Raw genomic sequence first — 15,924 nt, forward strand, 5'->3', positions numbered from 1 at the left:
GCGATTTGGGGACCCCAATGGGATTGTCTCCACCGGGTATCCCCCCGCGGACCTCCCATCCCCCAGCACGCTTGTCTGCCCCAATCGGGCTTCCGGATGAGTTCGCCGGCTCGTCTCATGGGGAGTCTGGCTTCTTGTTCGGAGCCCGCAAAGATGATGAGCTCTCGAGCGCAGCATCGGAGAGCGGGCTTGTCCAGTCGGACGCAAAAGCCTCAGCTGGGCTTCCCCCTTCGGGGACGATTGCCCAGTCATAGGCCTATGCCGAAATGACGGACATGCTTTCCCGGGCGGCCGTGAGCGTCGGGTTAGAGTGGAACCCTCCGCTCTCCCCTGAACCCTCGCGGCTTGATGATTGGTTTCTGGGCTCACGGCGCCACTCAAAGCACCCACGCCCCGCTTCAGTGCCATTCTTCCCAGAAGTGCACGAGGAGCTGACGAAGTCGTGGGAGGCACCTTTTACTGGCCGGCCCCGATTCCGCATTTCCCCCGCTCTCACTACCCTCAATGACGGGGCGGCCAGGGGCTATATGGCGATTCCCCCAGTGGATAAGGCGCTCGCGGTGCACCTATGCACGCAGAGCGCCGCCACCTGGCGCGGATGCCCTAAGCTCCCGTCCAAGCCCTGTAGGCTCACATCGTCCATGACGGCTAAAGCCTACAGCGCTGCTGGACAAGCCGCCTCTGCCCTGCACGCCATGGCTCTCCTATAGGTCCACCAAGCCAAGGCGCTGAAAAACTGCACAAGGGTAGTTCCGCCCCAGATTTGATGCAGGAACTGTGCTCTGTGACTGACCTCGCTCTTCAAGCGACGAAGGTCACAGCGCGGTCTCTTTGGCAGACGATGGCCACACTAGTGGTCCAGGAGTGCCACCTTTGGCTCAACCTGGTCGAGATGGGCGAGGCCGACAAGACACGATTCCTTGCTGCCCCCATTTCCCAGGCAGGCCTATTCGGCGACACCTTCGAGGACTTTGCCCAGCAGTTCTCGGCGAAGCAGCAGACGTAGGCAATCCGGCACATCCTGCCCTGGCATGGCTCAAGATCCCGCACCCCGTCTGCCCGTCGCCAAGGGCGTCCCCCTGCGGTGACTGCACCGGCTCCGCCGCAGCCCGCCCCTTCGGCCCGGCCCAGGTGTGGAGCCCACCGCAGGAAGCAGACGCCACCCGTCTCATAGCCGGCGCCTAAGAACCCACGGAGGTCCTCAAAGCGCCCCTGAGATGGGCGACCCAGGGACGAGGGAACCCACTTATGTGGAGCTGGTAAAAAGACCACTCCATCCCCCAGTGGAGGGCCGGGCGGAAAATCTTTTGTTGCCTTTTTGTTTGATTTCGCCGCATGCCCAAGTGGCTGTGGTACCCAACAGTTCAGCAAAAGAGCAGCTTCCTTCCTCCCTGGGTCACATACCCGGTGTGTACGGTTGTCACCACGACTACCATCCACGGGTTTTTTCTTGCATGATTGGCGCTCCAGTGGTGGCCTTTCCGCCCCTGAGCGCCCAGCTGTGGCACACAGCCGCCCCCGATGTGGCAGTCTCCACGGGTTATGAGGACAGGCCTCTTCCTCCCCCGTCCCAGGCTGTTCCGGGGGTGGTCACAAGGAGCCAGGTAAGTGCTTCGATGTCCCTAGACTCAGAGACCACGACGTGGTGTGGCACATCGCGCTCCGCCCTGCCGCGAGGCCCCACCTGCCGGTATGTCCGACGATGTTGTCCCCTTGGTCCCCCTCGTGCGGAACTTGGACGCGTGGCTCGTACTTTCCAATCCGTTGCGATGGCTGATCCGGACCATCTGACTCGGCTACGCGGTTCAGTTCACCAGGCGCCCACCCAGGTTCAGCAGTATTCACTTCACCTTGGTCAAGAGTGAAAACGCTGCCACCCTGCGCACAGAGATCACTACCCTCCTACGGAAGGACGCAATAGAACCTGTCCCTCCAGCTGAGATGAAGAAAGGGTTTTACAGCCCCTACTTCATCGTACCGAAAAAAGGCGGTGGGTTGCGCCCAATCTTGGACCTGCGAGTACTGACCGGGCTTTACACAGACTCCCGTTCAAGATGCTGATGCAAAAATGCATTATGCAGATGTGTATCTCGACAACAGGCTAATCCTAGCTCACTCTCGAGACATATTGTGCACACAGGGACCTGGTGCTCTCACACCTCAGCCGACTAGGGCTTCAGGTTAACTGGGAAAAGAGCAAGCTCCTCTTGGTTCAGAGCATCTCTTTTTTCGGTTTGGAGTTGGACTCGGTCTCCTTGACGGCGTGCCTTACGAACGAGCGCGCCCAGTCAGTGCTGGCCTGTTTGAAGGCGTTCAAACAGAAAACAGCGGTTCCACTGAAACTTTTTCAGAGGTTCCTGGGGCATATGGCGTCCTCAGTGGTGGCCACCCTGCTTGGGTTGATGCATGTGAGGCTGCTTCAGCACTGGCTCCAGACTCGAGTCCCGAGATGGGCATGGCGCCACAGGACACATCTCGTGGCCATCACGCCGGTCTTTCACCGTCTTTTCAGTCCTTGGACCAACCTCTCATTTCTGCGAGCTGGTGTTCCTTTAGAACTGGTCTCCAGGCACGTCATGGTCATGACAGATGCCTCCAAAACGGGCTGGGGCACTGTTTGCAACGGGCACGCAGCTGCTGGCCTCTGGACGGGTCCGCAACTGCATTGGCACATCAACTGCCTCGAGTTGTTGGCAATTCTGCTCACACTGCGGAGGTTTCGACCGTTGATCCAGGGCAAGCACGTGTTAATTTGGACAGACAGCACGGCAACGGTAGCATATGTCAACCGCCAAGGTGGTCTGTGCGCTCGTTGTATGTCACAACTGTATGTCTCCTCCTCTGGAGTCAGTAGCACTTCAAGTCACTGCGAGCCACTCACATCCCGGGCAACCTCAACACTACAGCGGACGTGCTGTCATGGCAGGTTACCCTCAGGGGAGAGTGGAGACTCCACCCTCAGGTGGTCCAGCTGATTTGGAGTTGATTTGGACGGGCACAGGTGGACCTGTTCGCCTCCCAAGAATCCTTCCACTGCCCACTCTGGTATGCCCTCACCGAGGCTCCCCTCGGCATAGACGCGCTGGCACATAGCTGGCCCCCTGGCCTACGCAAATATGCATTTCCCCCAGTGAGCCTGCTTGCACAGACCCTGTGCAAGGTCAGGGAGGACGAGGAGCAGGTCATCCTGGTAGCACCCTACTGGCCCACCCAGACATGGTTCTTGGACCTCACGCTCCTCGCGACAGCTCGCCCCTGGTGAATTCCCCCTAGGAAGGACCTCCTTTCTCAGGGACGGGGCACCCTCTGGCATCCACGCCCAGACCTCTGGAATCTCCATGTCTGGCCCCTGAACGGGACATGGAAGACTTAAGCGATCTACCACCCACGGTGGTAGACACGATCACTGTATGCCTGTATGCCTTTAAGTGGCGTCTGTTCGCTAAGTGGTGTTCTTCCAGACACGAAGACCCCCAGAGATGCGCAGACGGATCAGTGCTTTTCTTCCTGCAGGAGAGGTTGGAAGGGAGGCTGTCCCCTTCCACCTTGAAAGTGTACGTTGCCGCCATAGCAGCACACCACGACGCAGTCGACGGTAAGTCCTTAGGGAAGCACGACCTGATCATCAGGTTCCTTAGAGGCACCAGGAGGCTGAATCCCTCCAGACCACGCCTCGTTCCCTCATGGGACCTCTCTGTAGTTCTTCAGGGTCTACAGAGGCCCCCCTTTGAACCTTTGCAGTCAGCCGAGCTTAAGTAACTCTCCTTGAAGACTGCCCTCCTGACTGCGCTCACTTCCATCAAGAGGGTAGGAGACCTGCAAGCATTCTCTGTCAGCAAAACGTGCCTGGAATTCAGTCCGGGTTACACTCACATGATCCTGAGACCCTGACCGGGCTATGTGCCCAAGGTTCCCACCACCCCTTTTAGGGACCAGGTGGTGAACCTGCAAGCGCTTCCCCAGGAGGAGGCAGACCCAGCCCTGTTGTTGCTGTGTCCGGTGCACGCTTTACACATCTATTTGGATCGCACGCAGAGCTTTAGAATCTCTGAGCAGCTCTTTGTCTGCTTTGGTGCACAGCGGAAAGGAAGCGCTGTCTCCAAGCAGAGGATCACCCACTGGCTCATTGACGCCATAACTATGGCATATCTCGGCCAGGACATGCCGCCCCCGGTAGGGCTATGAGCCCATTCTACCAGGGGTGTAGTGGCTTCCTGGGCCTTGGCCAGAGGTGCCTCTCTAACAGACATCTGCAGAGCAACAGGCTGGGAAACACCCAACACCTTTGCACGGTTCTACAACCTCCGGGTGGAGCCGGTTTCATCCCAGGTAGTGGCACGCAACACAAGCGGATAAGCCCGGGATAGCTGGCTGGGTGTATCGCTTGCACATAGCGCCTTCCACCTCCTTTTAAGCTGAAAATGTGTGCCATTAATTCCCAGTAGTGTTCACGAATTTTGTTCCCTGGTTGACTTCCTCCGAGCCCTGTGGCAGTCGAGTTTTTGGAGAGACTCGCTGCCGGTGCTCCGCATGTGGCGGTTCCCTGTAAGGCTAACCCCATGCGATATATATATCTTCTGCTAGTTCGTTTCCCTGTTGGCAAACTGCGTCTTCCTAGGGCAGAGCCCCTCTACCCCAGTCTCCATGTTTGTAGTAACTCCTCCCCCGTTGGGTAGGATCTACCTTGAAGACTCTCCACATTGGGTAGGATCTACCTTGAAGACTCTCCACTCTCCACAAATATCCCCCCCCCCTCTTTGGGCGAGGTGTGGTCTCCGCGGTGTCTTCCCCTTGGGAGGGACACCCCCCGACTAGACCTGGTGGCCCAGTTGGATAATCCCCCTTCTTTTTTTAGGGAGTGGAAAAAGAGAAGGGGAAAAGAGGCCACGACTGGGTTAAGCCTGTCTCTATCTTTTGGGTAGTCGACTTGTCCCCCAAAGGGCCGTTCGACACTCATAACTATGTTGGGGGAGGTTACATGTCGACCTGGTATGCTGGCTATGAGGCACACAGTAGTCTGCCCACCACACACCACCAGTTCACATAACACAGTTCAGCCAATTGTGGCGTTTTGTATAGGGACCCCTAGTGTCACTACATCGACACAACGTTGAGTGAGTGACGGATAGGGAACGTCATGGTTACTTGTGTAACCTCCGTTCCCTGATGGAGGGAACGAGACGTTGTGTCCCTCCTACCACAACGCTGAACTACCCGCTGAAATGGTCGGACCTTATATCGGCTCCTCAGCATAAAACCTGAATGAGTGGTTGCATACCAGCTTCTTTTATACCCGTATGTCCGGGGGAGTGGCATGCAAATACCACTCACCAATTTTCATTGGCCTTTTATCAAAGACCAGAGGTGTCTTGGGCTCCCAAGAGTGACCCCTAGTGTCACTACATCGACACAACGTCTCGTTCCCTCCATCAGGGAACGGAGGTTACACAAGTAACCATGATGTTTTAAAAGCCAAAGAACATCAGTCCTTAATATATTTTGAATACATATTAACTAGATATTTAAGAAATTTTAAGAAAAAGTAATTGATGCTTGATGTCGGAGTTTATCTGACAACTTTCCAAATATTTGCTAAGCCATAGCAAAGGTTTCTTGAGTGGTCTCTTAAGGCCCCGATATACTTCAGGAGAAGTTCTTCTTCATTCAGGGGTAAAAAGAAGTTTGAACCAGCAGAGCAACTGTTTGTGAACATTCAGACACCCGCCACACCGCTGTGGGGGGTGTTTAGAAGTACATTTAAATATGAGGACGCTAAGTAAAACCTAAACTAATGTGACATTAAAATGTGTTATCAGTGACATTATGCCTCATTCTATGAATAGAGTTTACAGTAAAAGAAGTAGTTTTAACCACTCGATGATTATTTAAAGTAATATATACTGTATATACAGTAGAACATTTTTAATTTGTCTTATTTACATTGTGAATTCATGGTGCTAACATGCTATATGCGGCCATAATATGCACCGATTACACTGTTATTGTAATATATGTGGATTCTGATACAACTGCAGAAATTGGTGTGTAAAAGACTAATAATGGGAAAATACAGATGCAAGAATGGTGATAGAGGCATATGTTTCTTTGGGCAGATGTGTGAATGGCTTTTACTGCAGATGGCACATGAGTGAATGGGCACTTGAGAGTATTTGAGTAGATTTGATTCCTTTTGTAGACTACATTAAACACACACAAAAATCGCATGACATGTTCTTGTTCTCGCCAGTGTGTTCACTTTGAATACTGACTGAACAACATAAACAAAGTAGTGGGTGGAGCTTCAGGTCACACCTACTGATGACGTGGACCAATGGCAGCAAGAAGATGTTTAGCAGCTGGTTAGAAGTTTTCCTAAATGTTTGCCCAGACAAGCTGTTCCGAACCACAGAAACAAATGCAAAAACACCTTATTTTTGACCAGATTTGGTTCTGAATGATGTCACACCCTTTCGTTCTACAATTTTATATGAAGTAGGCTATATCTGGGCCTTAAAGGTGTTGCTAGGTGGTTACTACTACTAGGGTGTTCTGTGTGATTTCTAGATGGTAGCTTTCTGGTCCAAGTAAAATGAGCCCAACCCAAGTTAAATTATATTCTGGTCTCTAGATTTAACCCTACTTTGAAGTTTATCTAACTTTTAGAGTTGAAAGTTTTTGTCTGCCAGGCAAAAATAGTCTGATATTTTAGAAAAGTGACAGCACACCTTTCCTCAACAAGCCACATAATTTGAGAGATCATTCATGTCTGTAGCAAAAACTATGGGACAAGTTACACGCCAAAGTTTAATACTTAAGGCCAGTTTATACTTCTGTGTCAAACCTACAACGTAGGCTCTGCGTAGCGGCCAACGCTTTGGTTTGCATTTATAGGTATGCGTTAGTGTGTCTGCGTTGTTTTGTGATTAAACAGCCAAAATGCTATTGTATTGAGAGAAAATGCCTTATTTTCTGAAATAACTGTACATTTAATAAATAAATAGTAGGCAATGCAATGGTATTCATTAATTATAGTATTTATTGAATTATTGAAACAATAAAAACAAGTTCATTAAAGTATGTATTACGGTACATATTATTTATTTTATACTGTATGTTGTCTGCAATGCAGAGAGACAATAAATCAGGCATGTACTGTAGGATTGCTTCTGACTCTCTTAAATAATAATAAATAAATAATGTGACATACTTTGATGCTCTGTGCTGAAAAAACAATCAAATTAATCAATAAATGCTTGCTTGTCGTTTTAAAGCTTAAACTCTTTACTATGCATTTAGGCAAAATAATCAACTCTAAACAAGTTACTTTTTAATCTGCTGACAAACTAGAAGTGTTCTGTTTTCATAATTTATGAGAAAAAATTTGGGCGGATTTTCTCCCCTTTTCTCCCCAATTTGGAATGCCCAATTCCTAATGCGCTCTAAGTCCTCGTGGTGGCGTAGTGACTCGCCTCAATCCGGGTGGCGGAGGACGAATCTCAGTTAACTCTGCGTCTGAGACTGTCAATCCACGCATTTTATCACGTGGCTTGTTGAGCGCATTACTGTGGAGACATAGCACATGTGGAGGCTTCACGCTATTCTCCGTGGCATCCACACACCCCACCGAGAGCGAGAACCACATTATAGCGACCATGAGGAGGTTACCCCATGTGACTCTACCCTCCCTAGCAACGGGGCCAATTTGGTTGCTTAGGAAACCTGGCTGGAGCCACTCAGCACACCCTGGATTCAACCTCGCGCAACTCCAGGGGTGTTATCAGCGTCTTTACACGCTGAGCTACCCAGGCCCATGAAAAATGATTATTTACATATAGCAACATATAGCTACGCTGATATTTTTGTAAATACATATAAGTAGCTATCTAAAACCCATATGATTGCTTGACCAACACAACATGGTTGTTGTTTTAAAGCTTATAAGCTGGACTTTACAATGCATATAGGCAATATAACCAACTCTAAGCAGGTGCTTATTTAATCTGCTGACAAACCAGAAGTGTAACGTTTTCCTAACTTACACATTGTCCAAACACAATGTGACACGATCACTGATCGGTGGATATAGACACATAGATATAGTAATCTTGGAGAAAATGCGCTGCTCCCGCAGATAATTTCTTATCATGCTGGGGCGGTCTCTGATAACACAGCGGACTAATCACATTCTCTTATCACACTCTTGTCATTTGTGTCGACGCAACACGACGCGCAGTTACATTTTGAAGAGGTGCATGTCAGGCTACGCCGTTACCACCATAGCTATGTGTAGCTTATGGCGTAAGTTCGACTCAGAAGTACAAATCAGCCTTCATGGTTAAGGGTTTGATCGAATGCTGTTCTGTGTTTTTTTTTTTTTTGGGCTTAATGTTCCTCTTCCTGAATATTACAATTAATTGACTTTGTGTCCTTTAAATCTAGATAAGTGGGATGCTTGTATTTTTTCAGTCATTCATGATGATAAAATAGTGGTGACCTTTACTACAAGTTCAGCGTCAGATAGATACACCATCATACTGAGAAAGGGAAATCATATACTACACACGGAGGACATAAATGGGGTAAAGTAGGTTTTTCATCACCATTTTCTTACATGCTAAATGAATTGAAAGGACATGCACAGACTGCATACACATCAACTCGCGTCTTCTGTTTCACATCAGTTTCTCTTCCTAATATTTGTTTGTGTTTGTCCTGCAGGGAGGAAAATTGGAAAATCATACAGTGGAAATGAAATATCCGGGCACCTGTGAATATCTTTCGATATCGGTGACTATTAAATGGATTCTGAATCTGATTTCTGATGTCTGTGCTATATGACCTCAATAAGTCATGCTTAATTCAAATTCATAGTAACATGGTAACAAATTCATGATTCCAAAATTTCATTGGAAATTTCTGAATGCCTTTACAAGTTCTTTGAAATGTAAAATGTTCAGCAGTATCAATTAATTTAATTTAATTAATTAATTAATTTTAATTAATTAATTAATTAATTAATTTTCTTTATTTATCACACATTATACATTTGCACATATACAGTGAAATTCTTCTTTTTCACATATCCCAGCTAGGCTGGGGTCAGAGTGCAGGGTCAGCCATGATACGGCGCCCCTGGAGCAGAGAGGGTCAAGGGCCTTGCTCAAGGGCCCAACAGTGGCATCTTGGCAGTGCTGGGGCTTGAACCCCCGTCCTTCTGATCAGTAACCCAGAGCCTTAACTGCTATAATATAATATAATAATATTATATTATATTATAATGTAATAATTACAAGCTGTAATTCTGACCATTTGCACTGCAAATGTTTTTTTTTCCTAATCAGAATTTTGTATTGCTGTCCAGGAAAATATTGGTTACACTTTGCATTAATGTACCCTTATGATGTTAAGGGTTTATAAAGGGGTTCATTAATGACTAATAATTAATTTACAAATGCTTTATAAATGATTGAAATGCCATTTTTCCAGTCCTTCTTTAATCATTCCATACTTTAACACACTAATAAAATTGGTTTTAAATGACAGATAATACCATACTTTCCACACTGTGGCGACGGATGTGCTTCAGTTCATCACAAAGTGAACTGTTCGAGTGAGTATCTTAAAATTCATCTTCTCAATCCTCAATTACCAAATGGTTCAGAACAGGACAATGGTTATTAAAGCAATAGCAGAATGTACACAGAATGATCCACTTTCATTACAAAAGACTTAATTTAACACAATACTGTAATTGTATCTGTTAGTTTTCTTTCTTCTTAGTGTTCTTGTAATTATTCTGCTGTTTCTAGCTGGGAGTCTATGGCAGCCCATAGAACCATTTGGTAAAAAGTTGTGATATTTGGCACACTGATAAGGGAGAGTCTGAACATTGCTGGTGTCAAATTTGGAGTGTCTACCTTAAACCCTCTACCGCTGCCAACAGCTCAAATTTGAATTTTACAGTGTTCATAATAACTTTTGAACTGTAAGGAACCATTTTTCCCTCTGATTCCTTGGATATTGCCGATTCGAATGCATGGCATGATTAAAATGTTTGCTCGACTAGATTTTACGGCATTTAGAATTTTGTGGAAAGCCTACTTTTTCGAACTCCCCCATAGGGTGTATGTCCAATTCGCAAAAAATGTGGCATGTATCATCTAGGGACATGCTTGACAAAAAGTTATTCACATATATATATATATATATATATATATATATACACACACACACACACACACACACACACACACAGGTGGCCAAAAGTTTGGAATAATGTACAGATTTTGCTCTTATGGAAAGAAATTGGTACTTTTATTCACCAAAGAGGCATTCAACTGATCACAATGTATAGCCAGGACATTAATAACGTGCAAAATTACTATAACGATTTGAAAAAAAAAAAATAATATTCTTCTTAAACTACTTCAAAGAGTTCTCATCATGTTCATGTGGAAAATGGCCTGAGGGTAAAAACTGTTCTTGTGCCTGGATTTCCTGGCACTCAGTGCTCTTTGTATTTTGCAGTTCACGGGTGAGGTTAGCTTTATTAAAATCTCCCAGAATAATGATAAGAGAGTCCGGGTGTTGTTGCTCCATATCTGTGATGTGATCAGCCAGCTGTGGCGGGATGTACACACTCACCAGAATAAAGGAGGAAAACTCCCGCAGAGAGTAGAAAGGCTTACAGTTGATGAAGAGTGCCTCTCAATTAGGACAACACATCTTCTTCAATGCAGTTACATCTGTGCACCAACTTTAGTTGATGTATAAGTATGTTCCACCGCCTCTCATTTTCCCCGATAACTCCGTGATGGTATCCGCTCTGAACAGCTGAAAGCTTGGCAGATTAACGCAGTGTCCGGGATGGCTTCACTCAGCCAGGTTTCCATGAAACACAGAGCAGCGGCATTAGAAAAGTCCTTATTTGTTTGAATGAGCAGAAGCAGTTTGTCTGTTTTGTTGGTGAGGGAGACATTCACCAGAATACTCGGCAGTGGAGTCCTAAAGCTGCGTTGACGAAGCTTCACAAGCGTGCTGGCTCGCTTCCCTCATGTACGTCTTTTGGATCGCTTGTAGAACACCGCTGTGCCTCCAACTAAGATGTCTAATAAAATGTCAGAATAATCAAACACCGGCAAAAAATTATCAGGTATGCTCTGCCGAATATTCAGCAGTTCATCCCTGGTGAAACTGATCGGGAAAGAGTGACAACAAAACATGACAAACAAACAAAAGTAACAAAAACGCTAGAGAGCTCCACACTGAAGCAGCCATCTGTAGCACCATCTTTCTAGATTTTTATTTTCTAAATTTATGTTAGCACTTTTACTTCTACTTGAGTAATTTTTTTTTTTTTAAGTAATTGTACTTTTACTTGAGTACAGTTTTTGACTATCCACCTCTGCTCATTAATGTCATACAATGGCAGTTTATGGTGACCACCTGTCCAAGCTTCAAAAGGTCTCAAAAGCATAATTCAGGAGTCTAATAAATTATTCCATGTGACTCATGCCTTGTTCTGAAGGCATTTGATCAGGCAAGAAACAAACCGAAATCTAATATACTATTTACTGAAAATCTTCACCGACCGTTACTCTTCTGTACACGTTCATGAGTGTGCACAAGATTAACAGAATACACAGCCCCTGCTTGTGAAATGGGACGTTCAAGTGAAAACTTGTCATGTTTTAGATAAACAAAACTGCCACAGCGATAGTAACAACAGAACACAACACAGCTGCACACAAACCAGAACTTACAAAACATGTCTGAAGAGTTTGATGTCAAAGAGGAGATGCATTTCTATGCCCAGCCTTATTTGTTTGAAAAGGAGTACTAGGAGTATTGTGGTGTGTGTTGGAAGTTCATTGCTGAGCCTACTGAAGAAGCACTAGTGACTCGTACAAAAGATGAGTTGTTGCAGCTTGCTGTACATTATGAATTAGTTTTGACTAGTCAAGAAAAGAAATTGAAAGAGACTCTGGCTGTGTCTCGTTTGGAAGGATGCATCCTACGGAGGTTGTGTCCTTTGAAGGCTGCAGTAAACCGAGTGTCATCCTTTAAACAAGTCTTGTTTAAACGAGATGGCCTTCGTAGGACGAACGGAAATGGAACGTAACATGGTTGCTATGACAGCACACCACTCTTTAACAAGCGTGAGTGCTTTGATTGAGAAGAGAACTAAGTCCCTCTGGAAGGGAATGCATGAGGTACATTTTAGGAAAGTTATAATGATGTAGAGAGAAAAGAAAATAGATTTTACTGGTGTACTTTTAGTCTAATACTTCAATTATAATAAAATAGTCTAATACTTTTAGTCTAATACTTTATGCTCTTACTTTTGCTTGGCCAAAACATTTTTGGATTTTGTTGTTACAGTGTGCTCTGATGGGAAAAGCTCAAGTGGTGTGTTCAGCGCTCACTGATGAACTGATGAATAATTAAAAGGATTTTAAATATGCTATCTTACTGCTAACGAATTGGTGCCTGATGCCTAATGACAAAAATGTCGGGGTTATCGTAAACTGGAAAGGGAGACTTAATGTATGTAGAATTTGCAAGAGGGAAGGAACGTAAGTTTACCCACTGGAGTTCTTCACAAAAAAGTGACTATGTTTGAACAACTTAAACAACTCATCCTTTTAGAAGAATTGAAAAGTTGTGTTCCAGATACTGTAACCAGTTATTTAAATGAGCAAAAAGTGCAAACGTTGACTAACGCAGCCATATTGGCTAATACATTTTCTCTCACTCATGGAAGTCCCAGTTGGAAAAAAGATTCTTGTGACCACGATAAAAAGATCTTCAGTGGTTGGTGGAAGTCTGAAGAGGCAGGACAGATCTTAAGGCTAGTTTTGCCACCTACAAACCAAAGTCACTTACCTGATATAAAGTCCAAAATAGTCTGTTTATATTATAAGAAGCCCAGACACAAGATTTCTGAATGCTCCCTCATTAAAAAAGGGAAGATTGCTAAGCCAGCGGGGCTGGTTACTTCCACTTCATTAGTGGATGGCGTTTCTGAAAGTTTAATTAGAGGATTAGAGACTACTAATGTTACTGTAGAATGGGTAGATTGTGGTGGCCAAAATGAGTACTCTCCTTTATTACCATAGGAGCTGGTGTCTATATCTGGGCAGAATGAGAACAGATCGGTGGGCATACTGAGGAATACAGGAGCTGCTCAATCTTTTCTGTTAGATGGGATTTTACCTGTTTTTTGGGATTTTTTAAAATGGGCTTTGTAGATGTTCCTTTACATAGAGTCCATCTCTCCTCTGAACTTGTGTCAGGTGATTTTATCGTCGGAGTATACTCCTCTACCTGTGACTGGTGTTAATATTGTTTTAGGGAACGATCTAGCTGTGGGGTAAAGTTTGGGGTCAATGTGCTGTTCCACCACCTTTTGGAATGTCTGTGTTTTTGATGTTTGAAATTCCAAATGTCTGCTGCCAGAGGTTTCCCCATGTATTCCCTGTCTGTGTCATTACATGAGCTAAAGCTAAACAGCTAATCACAGGTAGAGTTAGTGATACCATAAGTCTTCCTGGGGATGAAGGGGAGGTACCAGAAGGTACATGTTTGCCAGCTTTGCCTATACAGGTAGAGAAGAAGAGTACATTACCAGGGTTTCAGAAACCTGAGGGCAGTATAGATGGGTGACTTCACTGTGGTAGGTTGTCCTAAAGAGTATGTTGCCCCCAAAGCTAGTAAGGCTAAAAGTGCTGTGTTAAAGGATGACATTGACACTGATAGTAAGTTGGAAATCAATGAGGATAGTTCTTTGTCCACCATTTTCAGTCTCAGTGGAGGAATTGTTTCAAGAGCAATTGGCCGACGATAGTCTTAGAAATCTATTCTCATTTGTGGATTCGAGAGGCAAGATGGAGGTGCAGTTTATTTCTTACACAAAGGGGTGTTATATAGAAGGTGGGTTTTGAGAAAGATTAATTTTCCCACATTCATGTTGAAAAGTTCCTCACAAATGTAAAAAATGCAGTGATAAAATTGGCTTGTGATGGGATATCTGCAGTGGCGATTTCTCAGGGCCAGCAAAGCCTTCTCTGCTGGACTAACATGCCAAATAAATAAGTATTTTTCATCCTTTCATTCTCAATCACCTTTTTGCCTATGTATTTTTAATTGCTTTCCACTCTTAATTAATCTACAAACAAACAGATGCAGGGGCATGATGTCACACAATGTCAACACATAAGGAGATGTACAAAGTAAGTGATAAACATTCACTTTATTAAGTAATATCGATAAATGAGTTTGTTTCCACATTACATGATATTAAAGCTTATTTAACAAACGCCTGCAGAAACAGGTGTATAAAACATGGTAAATTATAATCTCTTTTGATAATCATACACCTGTAGCACAAATGCTAGCGCTGCAGCATTGTTTATCAGTTGGGTTGCTAGGAGACATCTCTAATCAGAGTCTGACCCCTGCTAAGCTAACGGGAGCATTGCAGTTCCGAATGTCGGGGAATGGAATGCATTTATGGTCGGAGATATCAAGTAGAAATATCCCACGTCCAACTTGAATGGAACGCAGCATAACCGTGTACCCTGAAGAAACAAAATTTATTGCTAGGAACATTTAAATCACAAATATTATTAGATAGATTTTTCCAGGTATTATAGACCTCCTTGGTAGATTCATATGAAAAATTATGATTTTTGAATGTCTGTTTGGGAGATGTTCATTTCACAAAACCGTCATGCTGCAGTTAAAATTAGGCTTGCTTGAGCATTAAGTGTCATTTCAAGTTCTGGCTTTCATACGTGGACATGTTTTTAAAATGTCAATTGGTATTACTAGTTAGCTGTGACATAATGTATGATGCCCAAATGCATAGGGTGTCTTATTCATTGTGAAACTGTGTTTTCTTAATGGCATGAATCACACTGAAGGCCTAGACTTTAAATGCACGGCCCGCCACTGGATATCTAGTCACACTGCTGTCAAGAAAATGTAGAAAAGAGTGCTGCATAGGTTTTGTTAGCCTAGGGTGAAGCGTGATGTAGCATGCTATATTCAGACTTGCCATGTCTATTAGCTTACAGGTAAACCCAAACAAAAGGTGCCAGTTGCCCCTCTTCAGCCAATTCTAGTTGTGTCAAATCCTTTTGAACATCTATTGATTGATAGTGTGGATCTACTAGCTCGTTCAAAAGCTGGGAATTGTTTTTTGTTAACTATAATGTGCCAGACTACTTGCTACCCAGCAGAATATCCTGTAAGATCTATCACCAGTAAGAGTGTTCTTAAAGTTTTGATGACATTCATGTCCATCTTTGGCATTCCCAAGGTAGTACAAACTGATCAGGGGACAACATTTATGTGCAGACAATTTGGCAAAGCTCTACGACAATTGAAAAAACAATTAAAAACCAAAACATAAAGTACAAACCATCCCCAAAGTCTAGGTGGTATTGAATGTTTTCAAGAGATGTTGAAATCACTTTTGAGCTTGTGTTGTGTGGAGAAGGGTTCTGATTGGGAGGAGAGACTTCCTTGGTTGCTTCTAGGGATTTGTGAGGTTACCCAGGAAAGCCTAGGATTTAACCCAAATGAGCTCGTATTTGGTCACAATGTTTGGTGACCTATGGCTGTCTTGGCTGACAATAGAAAGCCCCTAAACCCCCAGAGAATGTACTCAATTATGTGAGTGGTTTTCGCTATCTTTTGAATGAGGCCCTGATACTTTGCAATATATGGTCATGCCCTTTGGGGTCTGCAATGCCCCAGCCACATTTCAAAGTATTGTTAATTGGGTGCTTTCAGGTTCACATGGTTGCAATGCATACCTAGATGACGCTGTCTTGAACAGTTCCACCTGGTCAGAACATTTGGACTGTATTAAATAACTGTTTAATCAATGAGTTAATGCAAATCTAACTATTAACCTCC

At 44.8% G+C, this 15,924-nt stretch overlaps 1 protein-coding gene across 4 annotated transcripts in view; it reads left to right on the forward strand.

Moving 5' to 3' along the window:
* Positions 1-15,924, forward strand: part of LOC127415225 (interleukin-17 receptor B-like) — a 75,864-nt gene that overhangs the window by 34,895 nt on the left and 25,045 nt on the right. For 3 of the 4 annotated variants that reach the window (XM_051653877.1, XM_051653881.1, XM_051653880.1), the window contains 3 exons: positions 8,440-8,579; positions 8,719-8,787; positions 9,544-9,610. In XM_051653877.1, coding sequence (XP_051509837.1) covers positions 8,440-8,579; positions 8,719-8,787; positions 9,544-9,610 — 276 coding nt within the window. The remainder of the gene's footprint in view (positions 1-8,439; positions 8,580-8,718; positions 8,788-9,543; positions 9,611-15,924) is intronic. The other variant, XM_051653879.1, reaches the window with a different exon arrangement.

The sequence above is a fragment of the Myxocyprinus asiaticus genome, chromosome 24, assembly GCF_019703515.2.
Source record: "Myxocyprinus asiaticus isolate MX2 ecotype Aquarium Trade chromosome 24, UBuf_Myxa_2, whole genome shotgun sequence".
In the NCBI taxonomy this organism is placed as follows: domain Eukaryota; kingdom Metazoa; phylum Chordata; class Actinopteri; order Cypriniformes; family Catostomidae; genus Myxocyprinus; species Myxocyprinus asiaticus.